The sequence below is a fragment of the Carcharhinus amblyrhynchos genome, chromosome 30 (genome assembly GCF_965287045.1).
Source record: "Carcharhinus amblyrhynchos chromosome 30, sCarAmb.v2.hapA, whole genome shotgun sequence".
NCBI lineage: Eukaryota > Metazoa > Chordata > Chondrichthyes > Carcharhiniformes > Carcharhinidae > Carcharhinus > Carcharhinus amblyrhynchos.
In genome coordinates, this window is record NC_137353.1 from 2,775,343 (window position 1) to 2,789,203 (window position 13,861).

At 41.4% G+C, this 13,861-nt stretch overlaps 1 protein-coding gene across 1 annotated transcript in view; it reads left to right on the forward strand.

Moving 5' to 3' along the window:
* Positions 1 to 13,861, forward strand: part of cfap74 (cilia and flagella associated protein 74) — a 210,440-nt gene that overhangs the window by 141,719 nt on the left and 54,860 nt on the right. The window contains exons 28-31 of the mRNA XM_080215220.1: positions 8,382 to 8,521; positions 10,031 to 10,162; positions 11,125 to 11,234; positions 13,316 to 13,371. Of these exons, the coding sequence (XP_080071346.1) occupies positions 8,382 to 8,521; positions 10,031 to 10,162; positions 11,125 to 11,234; positions 13,316 to 13,371 (438 nt within the window). The remainder of the gene's footprint in view (positions 1 to 8,381; positions 8,522 to 10,030; positions 10,163 to 11,124; positions 11,235 to 13,315; positions 13,372 to 13,861) is intronic.

A 13,861-nucleotide genomic window follows, 5' to 3' on the forward strand; every position in this document is an offset into this window, starting at 1 on the left:
CATGAGAACAAAAGATGACTGCTGTAAAATGACACCTCAGAATGACTGCCATCTATTTGTTTCAGTGCATAGGTTTTGGATTGGATTTTGTCTGTTCCACCAAGTCATCAAGTATCTCCCAGCTAAACCTGGAAAGTAGAATCCAGTGGGGGAAGGAAAACACAAGGCAGTTTTCCTTTCAGTCAAAGAATGAGTGACAGAAGCATTGTTAGAAATGTTAAACACTTCCTCAATATCTTCTGCTTCCAGCATACTCCACGTTCCATTGATATATCCTTTACATAGCCAAGGAGCTAGTTTGCCAGATTTTTTTCTCTTGTTCACACAAAAACTTTCAAAGTCTTTGTCAGTATCATTGCTTTAGTGAACTTTGTTGCAGGCCAAAGGTTGTACCAGCCATATGTCAAGATGTCTTTATCAGCAAGGGACTTGACATGAACAGATGCGAAGATGGCGTACATAACTGTAAACTCCTTTTTCGGAACCTTCCAACCACAACCTCAGTTCACAGTACCGAGCTAACTATTAAAGAGTCATCTTTAGATTTAGATTTCAGGGTTCAAAAATTGCCCCGGTCCATTAATGATGACGCATTGGATGGGGAAGTGTAAACAGCTAAAGCATTGTTCTTCACCAGGGTTCAGCAGGAAGATGTGCTTAACCATTGTTCAGGCGTTGCATAGTAAGTAGTCTCACAACACTAGGTTTATTCGGGCACCGTTCCAAAAGCTCGTGCTATCAAATAAACCTATTGGACTTTAATCTGGTGTTGTGAGACCACATACTGTGTCCACCCCAGTCCAATGCTGGCAACTCCACATCAAGATGTAACATAAGTTTATGGTTTTCATTTAAATCCAGCTACCCGACAATTCACACATACCCCTGTACAAAATAGTTGTGAAACTAATCACTACGTAAGTCCTTGGCGTAATAGTAAGCAGGAAATGCCTGAACACCCTTGACACTCCTGGTACATTTTTTCTTCCCAATTACAACCAATTTACATGTGTGTGCCCCAGCCTCATTGGAACAACCAAAGACAGTCAACCTATGCTTAACATCTGTAACACTCGTTGGTGCACTCTCCTCTGCTCTTGCTAACATTTTCTTAGGGACGTGCCTACCTAAACAGACTTGTTTCATCAGTGTTGTAATTTTTTTCAGGTGACAAAGTTTTCATCTTAAATTAGCATAATAAACTCATCAATAAACGTTTTTAGTAGTAACATTATCACCACAATTTTTCAAAAACCGATATCACAACATTTCTTGAATTTCTGCAATCAACACTTCACAATAATTTCCACAGCGGGCCTGGTTCCACATTTCTGCTAAAGGATTAGGCCGATCTTATCCTCGGCTCCTCTGCCAATCAGTGACATTGCAGCCAGTTGTGATATGTGATCCTGGATCCCAGTGCATTGCAGGGGTGGTGGGGAGGTTCCATGTAGTTTGACAAACATCAGTGCTGATACCCAGCTTGTGAGAATTCTTAAGTGCTTTGGTGTTGTAATTAAATTAATTTGACTGAATTCTCACTCTCATTCTGCAGTGTTGCTTCGAATTACTTGTGTGCAATTTAGTAATGATCATAACTCCTGGGGAATGCATTGGCTTGCTTCCTCCACGTATTTTCTGAATGCATCGATTACAGAAGTAGGTGACAATTTAAACTGCTGAAGAAAAAAGATATCACTGATTTGCTATAACCTGGTGGCATTTCAACTGGCCATCAGTCTTCATGAAGAATGCCCATGTGGTCGATCAGAGATGCATAACAGGACTGGGCTTCCAAAACTGGATGAGAGTCTTTCAATTACATTGTTGTGAACATTGGATTTTCTAAATTATTAACAAGACTGATAAGAAAATGCTGATAACAAATGCTAACAGTCTTACTGCTGCTCCATAATGAAACCATTCCAGACTTTCCCAGTGTGACTGTATCTTTAGCCTCGAGAGATTCCATGCTAGGTCAGTCTTTCAGCCAATACAAAAGCACATGCTCCATCAGATCAATTTGTCTGCATACGCAATCGTTATAATGAGTTTCTGCAAACACTCATCATGCTGAGTTCATGTAACATGCCAGAGCAAAGTCTGAGAGAAACCGTTGAGGAAGTTCTCTTCAATGGACCTCCATAGGTTCTCCTGTCAGATGCAGACTTGTTTCATCTTTCATTGTCAGTTCAAATTGAGCGCTAATGCTTCATTTTTGCTTCACAGCCAACATTATTGTAAGTTAACTTGCGACCCATTTGGTGCTGAAAATGCAGCTTATTTTAGCAGCGTGTTGTTCTAATTTAGCACCACATTCTGCCAGTTGCCTCTGATTTGAGGTGATGTGTTGCACACACAATATAACTTGTCCATAAGTAAATGGAAATGATTCACTCCACTAACTTCTGTCATGAATGCCCACTGCAAGTTCTAATCTATGGTTCAGGCATTGCCAAATAATAATATCAACTCCATTAGTCAGAGAGCTATACTGGATTTGGTGCCCAGCATAACACTCGCTTCATCACTTGCAAACCTCTACAAGAGATCTACTTCACGTAGAGGTCATCAAAATCATGTTCCTCAAGACAGTCACAATATTTAACTAATGTATCAGCTGTTTGATCTGGAAAATAAATCATTCTTCTCATCACTTTCGTATTTCAGGTAATTACTGGAGTGGTTTTGCTGCATAGGCTTGTAGATTCGTCAATGAAATTCTAAATTTTACCCTTGGTTACTTTGATATGCTGGCAAACTTTCTTCCTCAGCTTGGTAGCTATGTGATCAAATACTCCTGCAGCACTGTAGCAAGAATGCAATCCAATTCCAACATTAGCCCCATTTTCACTTTGAGTTTCACCGAGCCAAAGTGGTCAGATTAAGATCTGTTGGTTTGAGCAATATGCAGAATGGGAAACTGCACAACTGGCCTTTTAGTGAGATGTGTTCAGGTTGTCACTACTTTCTCCAAGAGTGTCTTCCTCTGCTTTTTCATCAACTCATAACGCAGTGATGTGAGCTTTTGATGGTTTATGTTGTACAATTTTTTTTCCTGAAAGATTTTAAGGATACAATCCAGTTGGATCCATTGGATGATGCTTGGTACAAATACCGTTCATTCAGAAGTCTCAATCCCTTCAATGTGAAAAGCATTTGAACATGCTCTACACCCAAGTTTTTATCTTTATAATCCAGCCAAAGATATAGGTCACTTCTTTCATCTTCCACATTTCCTCTATCCAGGCATCCACACAGTGATACTGACCTGCTCCCAATGTACCAAGCTCAGTTTCATGTCTACATTGTGTGGTCAGTTTTAAATCTGACTCTGAGACAGCTGCAGCACTGCGACTCTCTCCTCCATCATCACTCAGTGTGACAGTACTTGACTGTTCTTTACTTCACTCTCTCTAAGAAAGGAGAAGGTTTTGTTTTATTTTGCAGTCACTGTGTTCATCAGGCAGTTTTGAAGATTTGATTATTATCCACACACACCTCTCCCCCACCCCCTTTATATGTTACACAGGCTCTTGCATTTGGAGAGTTCAGACACTGTCCCGTTTCCTCTAGGCAGTTGTTAGCAGTTATGACTGAGATCATTGTCCCTTCAGGCTTGCAGTGAGTCCTGAGTAGGACTTTAGGTTTTTTTTATTTTATAAGCTGTTAACCCACCTAACCTGAGCTGTTGAGAACTGTGCTTTTAGCAAAAAAGACAAAATAGGCGATGACTGGCACGCAGTGTGGGAAACAGAAAGTAGTTTGTGTGTTGTTCACCTCCATCTTCAATCTCATTTTCTACATTCCCCCTTCCAAGATCGCCACCTTCCAAGCACACATTTAGAACTTCAGCTGTGCCAAGCAGAACACCACACTCCAAAGGTCTGCAATAAGGAGCCACCAACCTTCAGCTTCCTCCTTGGACTCCAGTTTCTTTCAAGCCCACTCTGCTTCCAGTCTAATCGCCACAGCTCCTGCTTTAACTTGGGAAACATTTTTTTCTGCTCCTGTCATTTATCTTTATCTCTTCAGGACTTCACTGCAAGCCTGAAGGGACAATGATCTCAGTCATAACTGCTAACAACTGCCTAGAGGAAACAGGACAGTGCCTGAACTCTCCAAATGCAAGAGCCTGCGTAACATATAAAGTGGGTGGGAGAGAGGTGTGTGTGGATAATAATCAAATCTTCAAAACTGCCTGATGAACACAATGACTGCAAAATAAAACAAAACCTTCTCCTTTCTTAGAGAGAGTGAAGTAAAGAACAGTCAAGTACTGTCACACTGAGTGATGATGGAAGAGAGAGTCGCAGTGCTGCAGCTGTCTCAGAGTCAGATTTAAAACTAACCACACAATGTAGACATGAAACTGAGCTTGGTACATTGGGAGCAGGTCAGTATCACTGTGTGGATGCCTGGATAGAGGAAATGTGGAAGATGAAAGAAGTGACCTATATCTTTGGCTAGATTATAAAGATAAAAAACTTGGGTGTAGAGCATGTTCAAATACTGATTGCTTTTCACATTGAAGGGATTGAGACTTCTGAATGAACGGTATTTGTACCAAGCATCATCCAATGGATCCAACTGGATTGTATCCTTAAAATCTTTCAGGAAAAAAAAATTATACAACATAAACCATCAAAAGCTCACATCACTGCGTAATGAGTTGATGAAAAAGCAGGGGAAGACACCCTTGGAGAAAGTAGTGACAACCTGAACACACCTCACTAAAAGGCCATTTGTGCAGCTTCCCATTCTGCGTATTGCTCAAACCAACAGATCTTAATTCCCCATAACATCTTTGTCCATTATCTGGATCTTTATCTCTGGGACCTTTCTCCTGTCCCCCTTGCTGTGTCCTGCTCCATGGGACACCTCCTCTGTAATGGCGCTCCTGCTCAGGCCACCTGAGCTGTATTTTCACACTGTTTAATCTCATCAAACCCTTTTGTGCACATGCGTGCAGGATCATTCCCTGGCCTGGGGGATGATAGAACAAAAATTGTGCATGTGCCAGCCAGTTCCCAGTGGGTGCATGTGTCAAAGACCTGAGAGTCTGCCACGAAATGTAGTTCCCAGCCTCTGGAACTGTCCTTCAAGATCCCAGTGATTTCTGAATTTGTGAGCACGACAAGGTCCCGGTAAAACCAGTACATTTGTTGGGCTTATGAATTATCGGTCACTTGTCAGAAGAGGTGGTGCTGGGGTGGAACTCTGACCGCATTAACTTCTGGGTTAAGGCTAGGAGCAACCCATAATTGGCCACAAGGATTTTTTTAAATAAAGTATTTTACAGTTACTTCAAGCATGAGCACAGTCAGACATGTGCTCCACGTAGACACACACTCTGAAGCACTGCGGTGGGCAGGAATTCCAGCAAAGGATTTAGTGTAGAGAGAGGTAAGTGAACATAAGAACATAAGAAATAGGAGCAGGAGTAGGCCATCTGGCCCTTCGAGCCTGCCCCGCTATTCAATAAGATCATGTCTGATCTGAAGTGGATCAGTTCCACTTTCCCGCTTTTTCCCCATAACCCTTAATTCCCTTGTTTGTCAAAAACCTATCTACCCGTGTCTTAAATATATTTAGCGAGGTAGCCACCACCACTTCAACGGGCAGAGAATTCCAGAGATTCACCACCCTTTGGGTGAAGAAGTTCCTCCTCAACTCTGTTCTAAACTGCACCCCACTTATCTTGAGGCTGCGCCCTCTAGTCCTGCTGTCCTTTCTGAGCAGGAAGAATCTCTCTACCTCTACCCTATCCATCCCTTTCATTATCTTATATGTCTCTATAAGATCCCTCCTCATCCTTCTAAACTCCAACGAGTACAGACCCAGTCTATTTAGTCTGTCTTCATAGTCAAATCCCCTCATCTCTGGTATCAGCCTAGTGAACCTCCTCTGCACTCCCTCCAAGGCCAAGATATCCTTGCGCAAGTGCGGCGACCAAAACTGCACACAGTACTCCAGCTGCGACCTCACCAGTGCCCTGTACAGTTGCAGCAAGACCTCCCTGCTTTTATATTCTATCCCCCTCGCTATAAAGGCCAGCATCCCATTCACCTTCTTGATCACCTGCAGACTGGGATTTTGCAACTCATGCACAAGGACCCCCAGGTCGCTCTGCACCGTAGCATGCTGCAGCTTTTTGCCCTTCAAATAGTAGTCCCTCCTACCATCATTTCTGCCAAAGTGGATAACCTCACACTTGGTAACATTGTACTCCATCTGCCAGCTCCTCGCCCACTCACTCAGCCTATCCAGATCCCTCTGTAGACTTTCCACACCCTCCGTGCAATTTGCTTTTCCACTCATCTTCATGTCATCAGCAAATTTCGTCACCCTACGCTTTAGCCCCCTCCTCCAGATCATCAATATAAATGGTAAATAGCTGAGGCCCCAGCACCAATCCCTATGGCACTCCACTAGTCACCAACTGCCGATCAGAATAGCACCCATTTATTCCAACTCTCTGCCTCCTATTAGACAACCAATCCTCTATCCATGTTAACACCTTATCCCCAACTCCATGCCCCCTAACCTTCTGAAGCAACCTTTTGTGAGGCACCTTATCAAACGCCTTTTGAAAATCGAGAAACACCACATCTACCGGTTCCCCTCTGTCTACCGCACTAGTCACATCCTCATAGAAATCCAATAAATTCGTCAAACACGACTTCCCCTTAACGAACCCGTGCTGCATCTGCTCTATCAAACTATTCCTTTCCAGGTGCCTCGCTATTTCATCTTTGATGACGGATTCAAGCATTTTTCCAACAACAGACGTTAAACTAACCGGCCTATAATTCCCTGCCTTTTGCCTGCTACCTTTTTTAAACAGCAGCGTAACATTAGCCGTTTTCCAATCTTCCGGTACTTGCCTGGAATCCAGCGAAGTTTGGTAAATAATCACTAAGGCATCTACTATCACCTCTGCCATTTCCTTCAGAACCCTGGGATGCATTCCATCCGGTCCTGGGGGCTTGTCCACCATCAGTTCCCCCTAGTCCATCAAGCACTACCTCTCTAGTGACAGTAATCGCATTCAAGCCCTCAACTCGCACCATCCTTCTATCTTTAATATCTGGCAAACTATTTGCGTCCTCCTCCGTGAAGACCGAGGCAAAAAACTTATTTAAGGCCTCAGCCATTTCCTCATCTCCTACCACTAAATTCCGCCCTCTCATCCTCTAAGGGTCCAACATTCACTCTAGCCAGCCTCCTCCTCTTTATATATTTGTAAAAACTCTTACTGTCCTTTTTTATATTTAGTGCTAGTTTAGCTTCATAGTCTATCCTTCCTTTCTTTATCAACTTCTTAGTCAAGTGCTTCTGTGAATAGAAAGAAAAGTACCTTCAGATGCAATTTATGGGCCAAATCTTCCTCTGGGCTCAGGAAAACCCAATCTCTACAATGCATAACTTCACACACCATCTTTTCACACCAGGGTAGAGTTTGCAGTGCACAGTATGCTGGAGTGTGTAAGACGTGTCAGTGGGGAGTTAGGCCAGTTATAAGGCTGGTCTCAGTTCTCCAACAGTCGCCAGAACTCTACCACCTCCCCACCACCACCACCATGGAATGAGAGCAGGTGAGGGGCAGACAACGAAAATGTCCTTTGACTTCAGATGGGATTTTCCAGTCACATTGGAGCAAGGCCATAAAATCCTACCCAGTATCCCAGCTCTCAACAATGTTTAAATGATTAACTTATCTTTAAAGGACAGATCCCTATGAAGAATTGCTGCCTTAAAAACATATCTACATTACATTATAACACTGAATGGTGACCTTTTGGAGGCATGAAAACACATTGTCCCAGGCTGTCCATTTTCTTCATGAACTCTCAAACATTTTGATGGATTTCCAAAAACCCCACACCACCAGACAACTGGATTAGATCCTGTTTTTATTCCCCATTTAAAATGGGAAACTCAACCTCAGTAAGGACAGGTGTGTGTTTTTCACACTAGGAATTCCTGTCCCACAGAAAAGGCCAGAGGAAAATAGTGCAGAGGGAAATAGAATTTCCTCAAAAAAAAAACTAAGTGCAGCTATTCACACATCAAAATGCGCCAGCCCACCCCAGACAGAAGATCAGCCCTGTATGTGAAGCTCTGTGCATTGATTACCAGAGTGTTGATGTGCATTGTCTGATGTCATATATATTAGAGAAGGTTGCAGGGGAATTACCAGAGAAGTCAGTGCTTTTGGATGAGGAGAGAAAACTGCCAGAGAAAGAACAGAAAGAGTAAAAAAGTTTTAATTACATTTTTTATACAACAGTGATATAGTTTTTGTGATCCTTGTTAATCAATGGAAGATGAATGAGTTGGAAGAAAGAGTTCTTTATATCGTTTGGTTTGTCCTGCAGAACAAAAGGAAAACACAGGCAAAACAGAAAGATATAAACCAACCTCACCAAAGTGCTTCTAAGCTGCAATTTAAGGAAAATGACAGTTCAAGTGACAACTCCGTGTTTGAACCTCCCAACCCAACAGACATTCCACTCGAGTAAGTAAAACGACATCTACTGCACAACCTTTGTCCCTTTGGGAAATGAGAGGTAATTTTATGAATTTTGTCATCTAGACACAGAACTTGGGCTGTCAAAGAAGGAAATGGGATAAGCACTTGAGAAAAATGAAGAAGCATGAGGAAAGGGCAGGAGCATGAGACTTGCTGTTATAGAGAGATAGCACTGACATGATGGGTGGGATTGTTCAAGCGAGACGGAAATTCCCAAGGTCAACACGCATTTCCTCTGTCCACTCCTCGCCTGCTCCAATTCCATGGCAGGCAGGGCAGTAGAATTCCAGCAGATGGATCAAATGGCCTCCTATGTTTAAAAATACTATGATTTGATTCTATGAAAGCACAGATCAGGGATTCAGAAGTGCACCACTCATGATTTTCTGTTCATTCTTTTCCTGGACAGAAACTTGTAAGTAACAAAAAGATCAGTGCGTACATATCTGTGCTCAATGTGAAGTTGTGAAATTATCATAATAGCTTTCAGTCTGGGGGAAAAGTGCAATTCTTCCTTCACAAATTTAATGTACAACTATGGCAAGAGAATCAATTGCATCGGACCCAGATATACCCACACCGCATGGTCTGCAGAGATTCAAGAAAACTGTTCCCCAGCATCTTCTCAAGGGCAATAAATGCTGGCTGAGCCAGCGATGCCCGTATCCCTTGAAAGAATAAGTGAAAGGACAGGGTCAGATAATTCCATGCACTTCTGCCAGACAGGCTTTTGGGTTCAAATTCCAAGTGGCAGGCATGGCCAGCTTTAACTTGAAGAATAACACAGGACAATCATGAGGTAGGATTCCGAGCCTTCATAAATGGCAGAACCAAGGGCCCTGAAAAGGAGAAGCATCTTTCTAAAGCCCACAACCCAACCAATAGCTACACTCTCTGATTTGGTCCTGGTTACCAGTGCAAGCAGCTGCTAAGGGCCAGATTGAGAGTGCAGCTATGTTGCGCTCATTGCCTGGCCCACCAAATTCAATCTGTCAGTACCTTGAGGACACAAAGCACATTTCTAATGCATTCTTCCTCTCCTCCACCAAGGCAAGGAACAGGAGAGATATTAGAGCCATCATGCATTTGAGAACACTGTCCAACAACTACCCTTTTTTTTTCTGTTGTATTCTGAGTAAATATGTTTCTACTCTGGATTGCCAGTGCTCATAATTTCTCATAGATTCATGGCTATTTTTATAAATAATGTTTATATTTAATGTACTGATCATTTCAAACAAAAAAGGAACCAGTAACCCCTAACTTCAATAAAGTTGTAAAGGTAACACTCGTGTTTGTAATCATTTCACTTGACTGGTACAATTCTTTTGCTTTGCTGTTATATATTTTGTAGAAATTGTTCCAACATGACGTGTACAACATGTAATTATCCAGATGTGCACTTATAAAATCTGTCCCCTTTGACCGGACATAATTTATAACATTCTGAAGAAAGGAGCTGTTTTCATATAAATCTGTTTTCTATTGTTTCAGTTCTGATGAATACAATGCAGCTCTTGATTCATTGCTGAGGAGTTTCAAAGAAGAGTTTCATTCATTTGTAATTCCCTGTTTCATTACACATCGAACAACAGAACATAAAGAGTCAGCTTACCCCCCATACAGGTACAATAGCATTAATAGTGTTGTGTTTTCAATGAACCTGGTCCTGGCCTAACCCATTCAGCATTCACTGCATTCCCTTATCTAGAAACAGCTGGGTATGTCTTCCATGGCCTTGATTTTTGACAAATCCCAGAAACAGGCCATTTAGCCCAACCAGTCTATGCTGATGTTCTCCAGCCATTTCCTATGTTTCCTCATCTAAATCTATCACCATAACCCTCTATAGTATCTTTACTGAAGCAACATGATTGCTTTTGAATATGTAATTAAAAATGATTATGCTTATTAGCAAGTAGTAATCACTTGACCCTTTCAACTGTTGATATCACTTTCTTGAAACCTTTCTCCAGTTGTGATTGCATGTCCGATCTGTTATGTGCCTATTAAATAGTGACATTTTTTTGAGCATTATAATGAAATTAATGGAACCAATAAAATTTTGGTTCATGGCAACGATGGCTTTTGATCATTGCAAGTGACCATTACATGGGATAAGATCACAGTAACATCACCTGTAATTGCTTGGACCCCCAAAAAACAATCCCCTCAGGAAATGCATTATTGATGCCAAAACAGGTATCGAACTTAAGAGGGGAGTTCAACATTTTCTACCTGCTTATTCTAAAATTTATGCAGATATGTATTAGGAGCAGATGAATAATAGAATAGCAGGCAATATAAAAATATACTTTAAAGTCATCATGTTACAGAAATCTCATAGATTTACCCATTAATATTTGAAATATCTTGCTTAAAGGGAAAGTTATTAGTTGAAGGATAAACTATGGGGTAGATTTATAATTTAGATAGGAAACCAGGGCAGTTCCTACAACTAGTGTCTGATTCAAAATGCTGAATTTTTGCCAGTGCAACAGATCTGTTAAATTGTTTTTAGTAATTTGATGTTTTAAAGTATATTGATGCACATTGTGATAGTAACCATTAATATTTTATATTTGTAGCATCTACAACACCTTATATCTGGAGGTTAATTGCCCTACAGCTCCCCCACCATTGATACTCATTTCTGGTAACAAACAGAATATGGTGGACTTTGGAGCAATTGCAGTAGGTGAGGAGAAATGCTCAACTAACTGGTTATACCTTTGGTTTGACTTACAGAATTCATGATGAGTTTAATTGAGGATATTAAGAATGTTCCTTGACTCCCTGATAAGTAAATAAATGGCACTTGTGGAACTAAGCCATATTATCCATGTAGATCCCAGATTATTAATCTGACCCTCAGTCAATGCTGTTGACTGATCTCATCTTTTTAAAAAATTCATTTATGGGACGTAGATGTCGCTGGCTGGCCAGCATTTATTGCTCATCCCTAGTTGCCCTTGGAGGGCAGTTGAGAGTCAACCACATTGCTGTGGCTCTGGAGTCACATGTTGCCAGACCCAGCAAGGATGGCAGATTTCCTTCCCTAGCAGGACATTAGTGAACAGCACAGAAGGAGGCCATTCGGTCCAGTTGTGCCTGTATGGCTGTCCAAATGACCAATTAAACTAATGTCAATCCCTCGCCTTTTCCTCAAAATCCTGCACATTCTTCTTTTTCGGATCCAATTCCTTTCTAAAAGCCACAATTGAACCAGACTCCTGGACAGTACATTCCGGACCTTAGCCACTTGCTATGTGAAAAGGTTTCTCTTCATGTTGCTTTTACATCTTTTGCCAATTACTTTAAATCTGTGCCCTCATTCTTGATCCTTTCATGAGTGGGAATAGTTTCCCATTTCTACTCTGTCCAAACCCTTCATGGATTGGAACACCTCTATAAATGTCCTCTCAGCCTTCTATTCTCCAAGGAGAACAATCCCAACCTCTTCAATCTATCTTCATAACTGAATTTCCTTATCTCTGGAACCACTCTCGTGAATTTTTTCTGCACTCTTGCCAATGCGCTCGCATCTTTCTTAGTGTGGCGCCCAGCGCTGAACTCAATAATGCAGCTGAGGTTGAACTAGTGTCTTTTACAAGTTCAACATAACCTCCTTGCCCTTGTATGCCTTTCTGAATAATGGCAAGGACATTGCATACTTTAATTACTGCTCCCTCAACCTGTCCTATCACCTTCAATGAACGATGAACACCCAGGTCCTTCTGCTCCTAACCCCCTTATTTTATATTGCCCCCCCATGTTCTTCCAACCAAAATGAATTACTTCATATTTTTCCACATTGAATTTTGTCTGCCATTTGAACGCCCATTCCACCAATATTTTGTATTTCTACACTATCCTTCTCACAATTCATAATGCTGCCAAGTTTCATGTCATCTGTAAATTTTGAAATTGTTTCCTGTACACCAAATCTCAGCTGCACTATACATCAATAAGAGTAAAGGTCCCAACATTGACCCTTTGGGAAGTCCATTACAAACTATCCTCAAGCCAGAGAAACATCCATCAATGAATACTCTGTTTCCTGTCCCTCAGTCAATTTTGTATCCCTTTTGCCACTGTCCCTTTTAATCTCAGCCAGAATGGCAGTAAAACTGCTGCTATCATACCCCTTACCAAGAAAGGGCAAAATCAGCCATCATTCCAGATTCTGATGGGTTTTAGGTGACATGTGCAAGAAAATGTACACACAATGTCTGATCAGAATATAAACGGCCTCAGCTCTGATGCCCCCATGGTTGAATAACCATGAAAAGAGGTTGAGGTGCCGACGTTGGCCAAGATCCATCAGTCTTTACTCTAGCTACAGCCAGCCCTGTCAGGGTTATAGAAAAAATCCTAAATATTGAATTCCTGTAAATGAATGTTCCTTGAAGACACATGAAAATCTCACCATGGTTTTGAGTTTCAGTCCCGTGTTGTGTATAGCTTCAGAATGTTTGCCATTGCACCAGTTCAGTTCCATGCAGCAACTGCTCTCTTAGTCAAGCCCCTCTGACAAAGATTTAGGTCAAATCACCAGTGACTCTTGGAGATTGTTACATTTTCCTGACTGAGGTCAAACATTCTGTTAATTAATCCAACCTGTCTAGATTTTTCAGACTCCCCTTCCAGTATATTTAGTGTCAAACGGGATCCGTGGCTGATGTTGAAGCTTTAGAACATAGGACCAGTTTTCCTCATAGACATGTCACATGCTTTAAGTTTAAGTCAGTACAATTTACTTTCGTACTACTATTGCAGAACAGAGAGTGCTCAAAAAAATCGAGATTCAGAATATTTCTCAAAGTTCCCTGGATGTATCCTTTTCTATTGTAGTAATACTTTTCTCCTCCAAAAGTTCTAGTAAGTCTCTTGACAATATTGGATGCTCTTAGATTTAACTGGAGTTTATGCTGTTTTTATTTACCTTTCCTCTTTCAACTCTTTGGGCTTAATGCAATTATCGAAATTAAAGGTTATGTACTCCCTGATTTCTGTCAGTACCTTAAACCTGGCTGTATCCAGCAGGTCCTCCTGTCTTACCTACACACAAATCAAATGGCTGTCCTCCACTTACTGATTTGAATGTTCTGTCCCAAGGTATGTGTGCAGAATTGGGAAATTTTCCGACTCTCCCTTGGGAAAATGGCCCCAAATGGCCAGACTTTGCATGTTGAAGTCAGACCCACCTTCCTGGAAGCAATTTGTTACAGACATCTCTGCATAAAAAATACTCCCACTGATAAAAGCCCATTCAATATAGTTAAATCGCTTGAAGTACTTAATCCCTTATAAAAACAAACATTT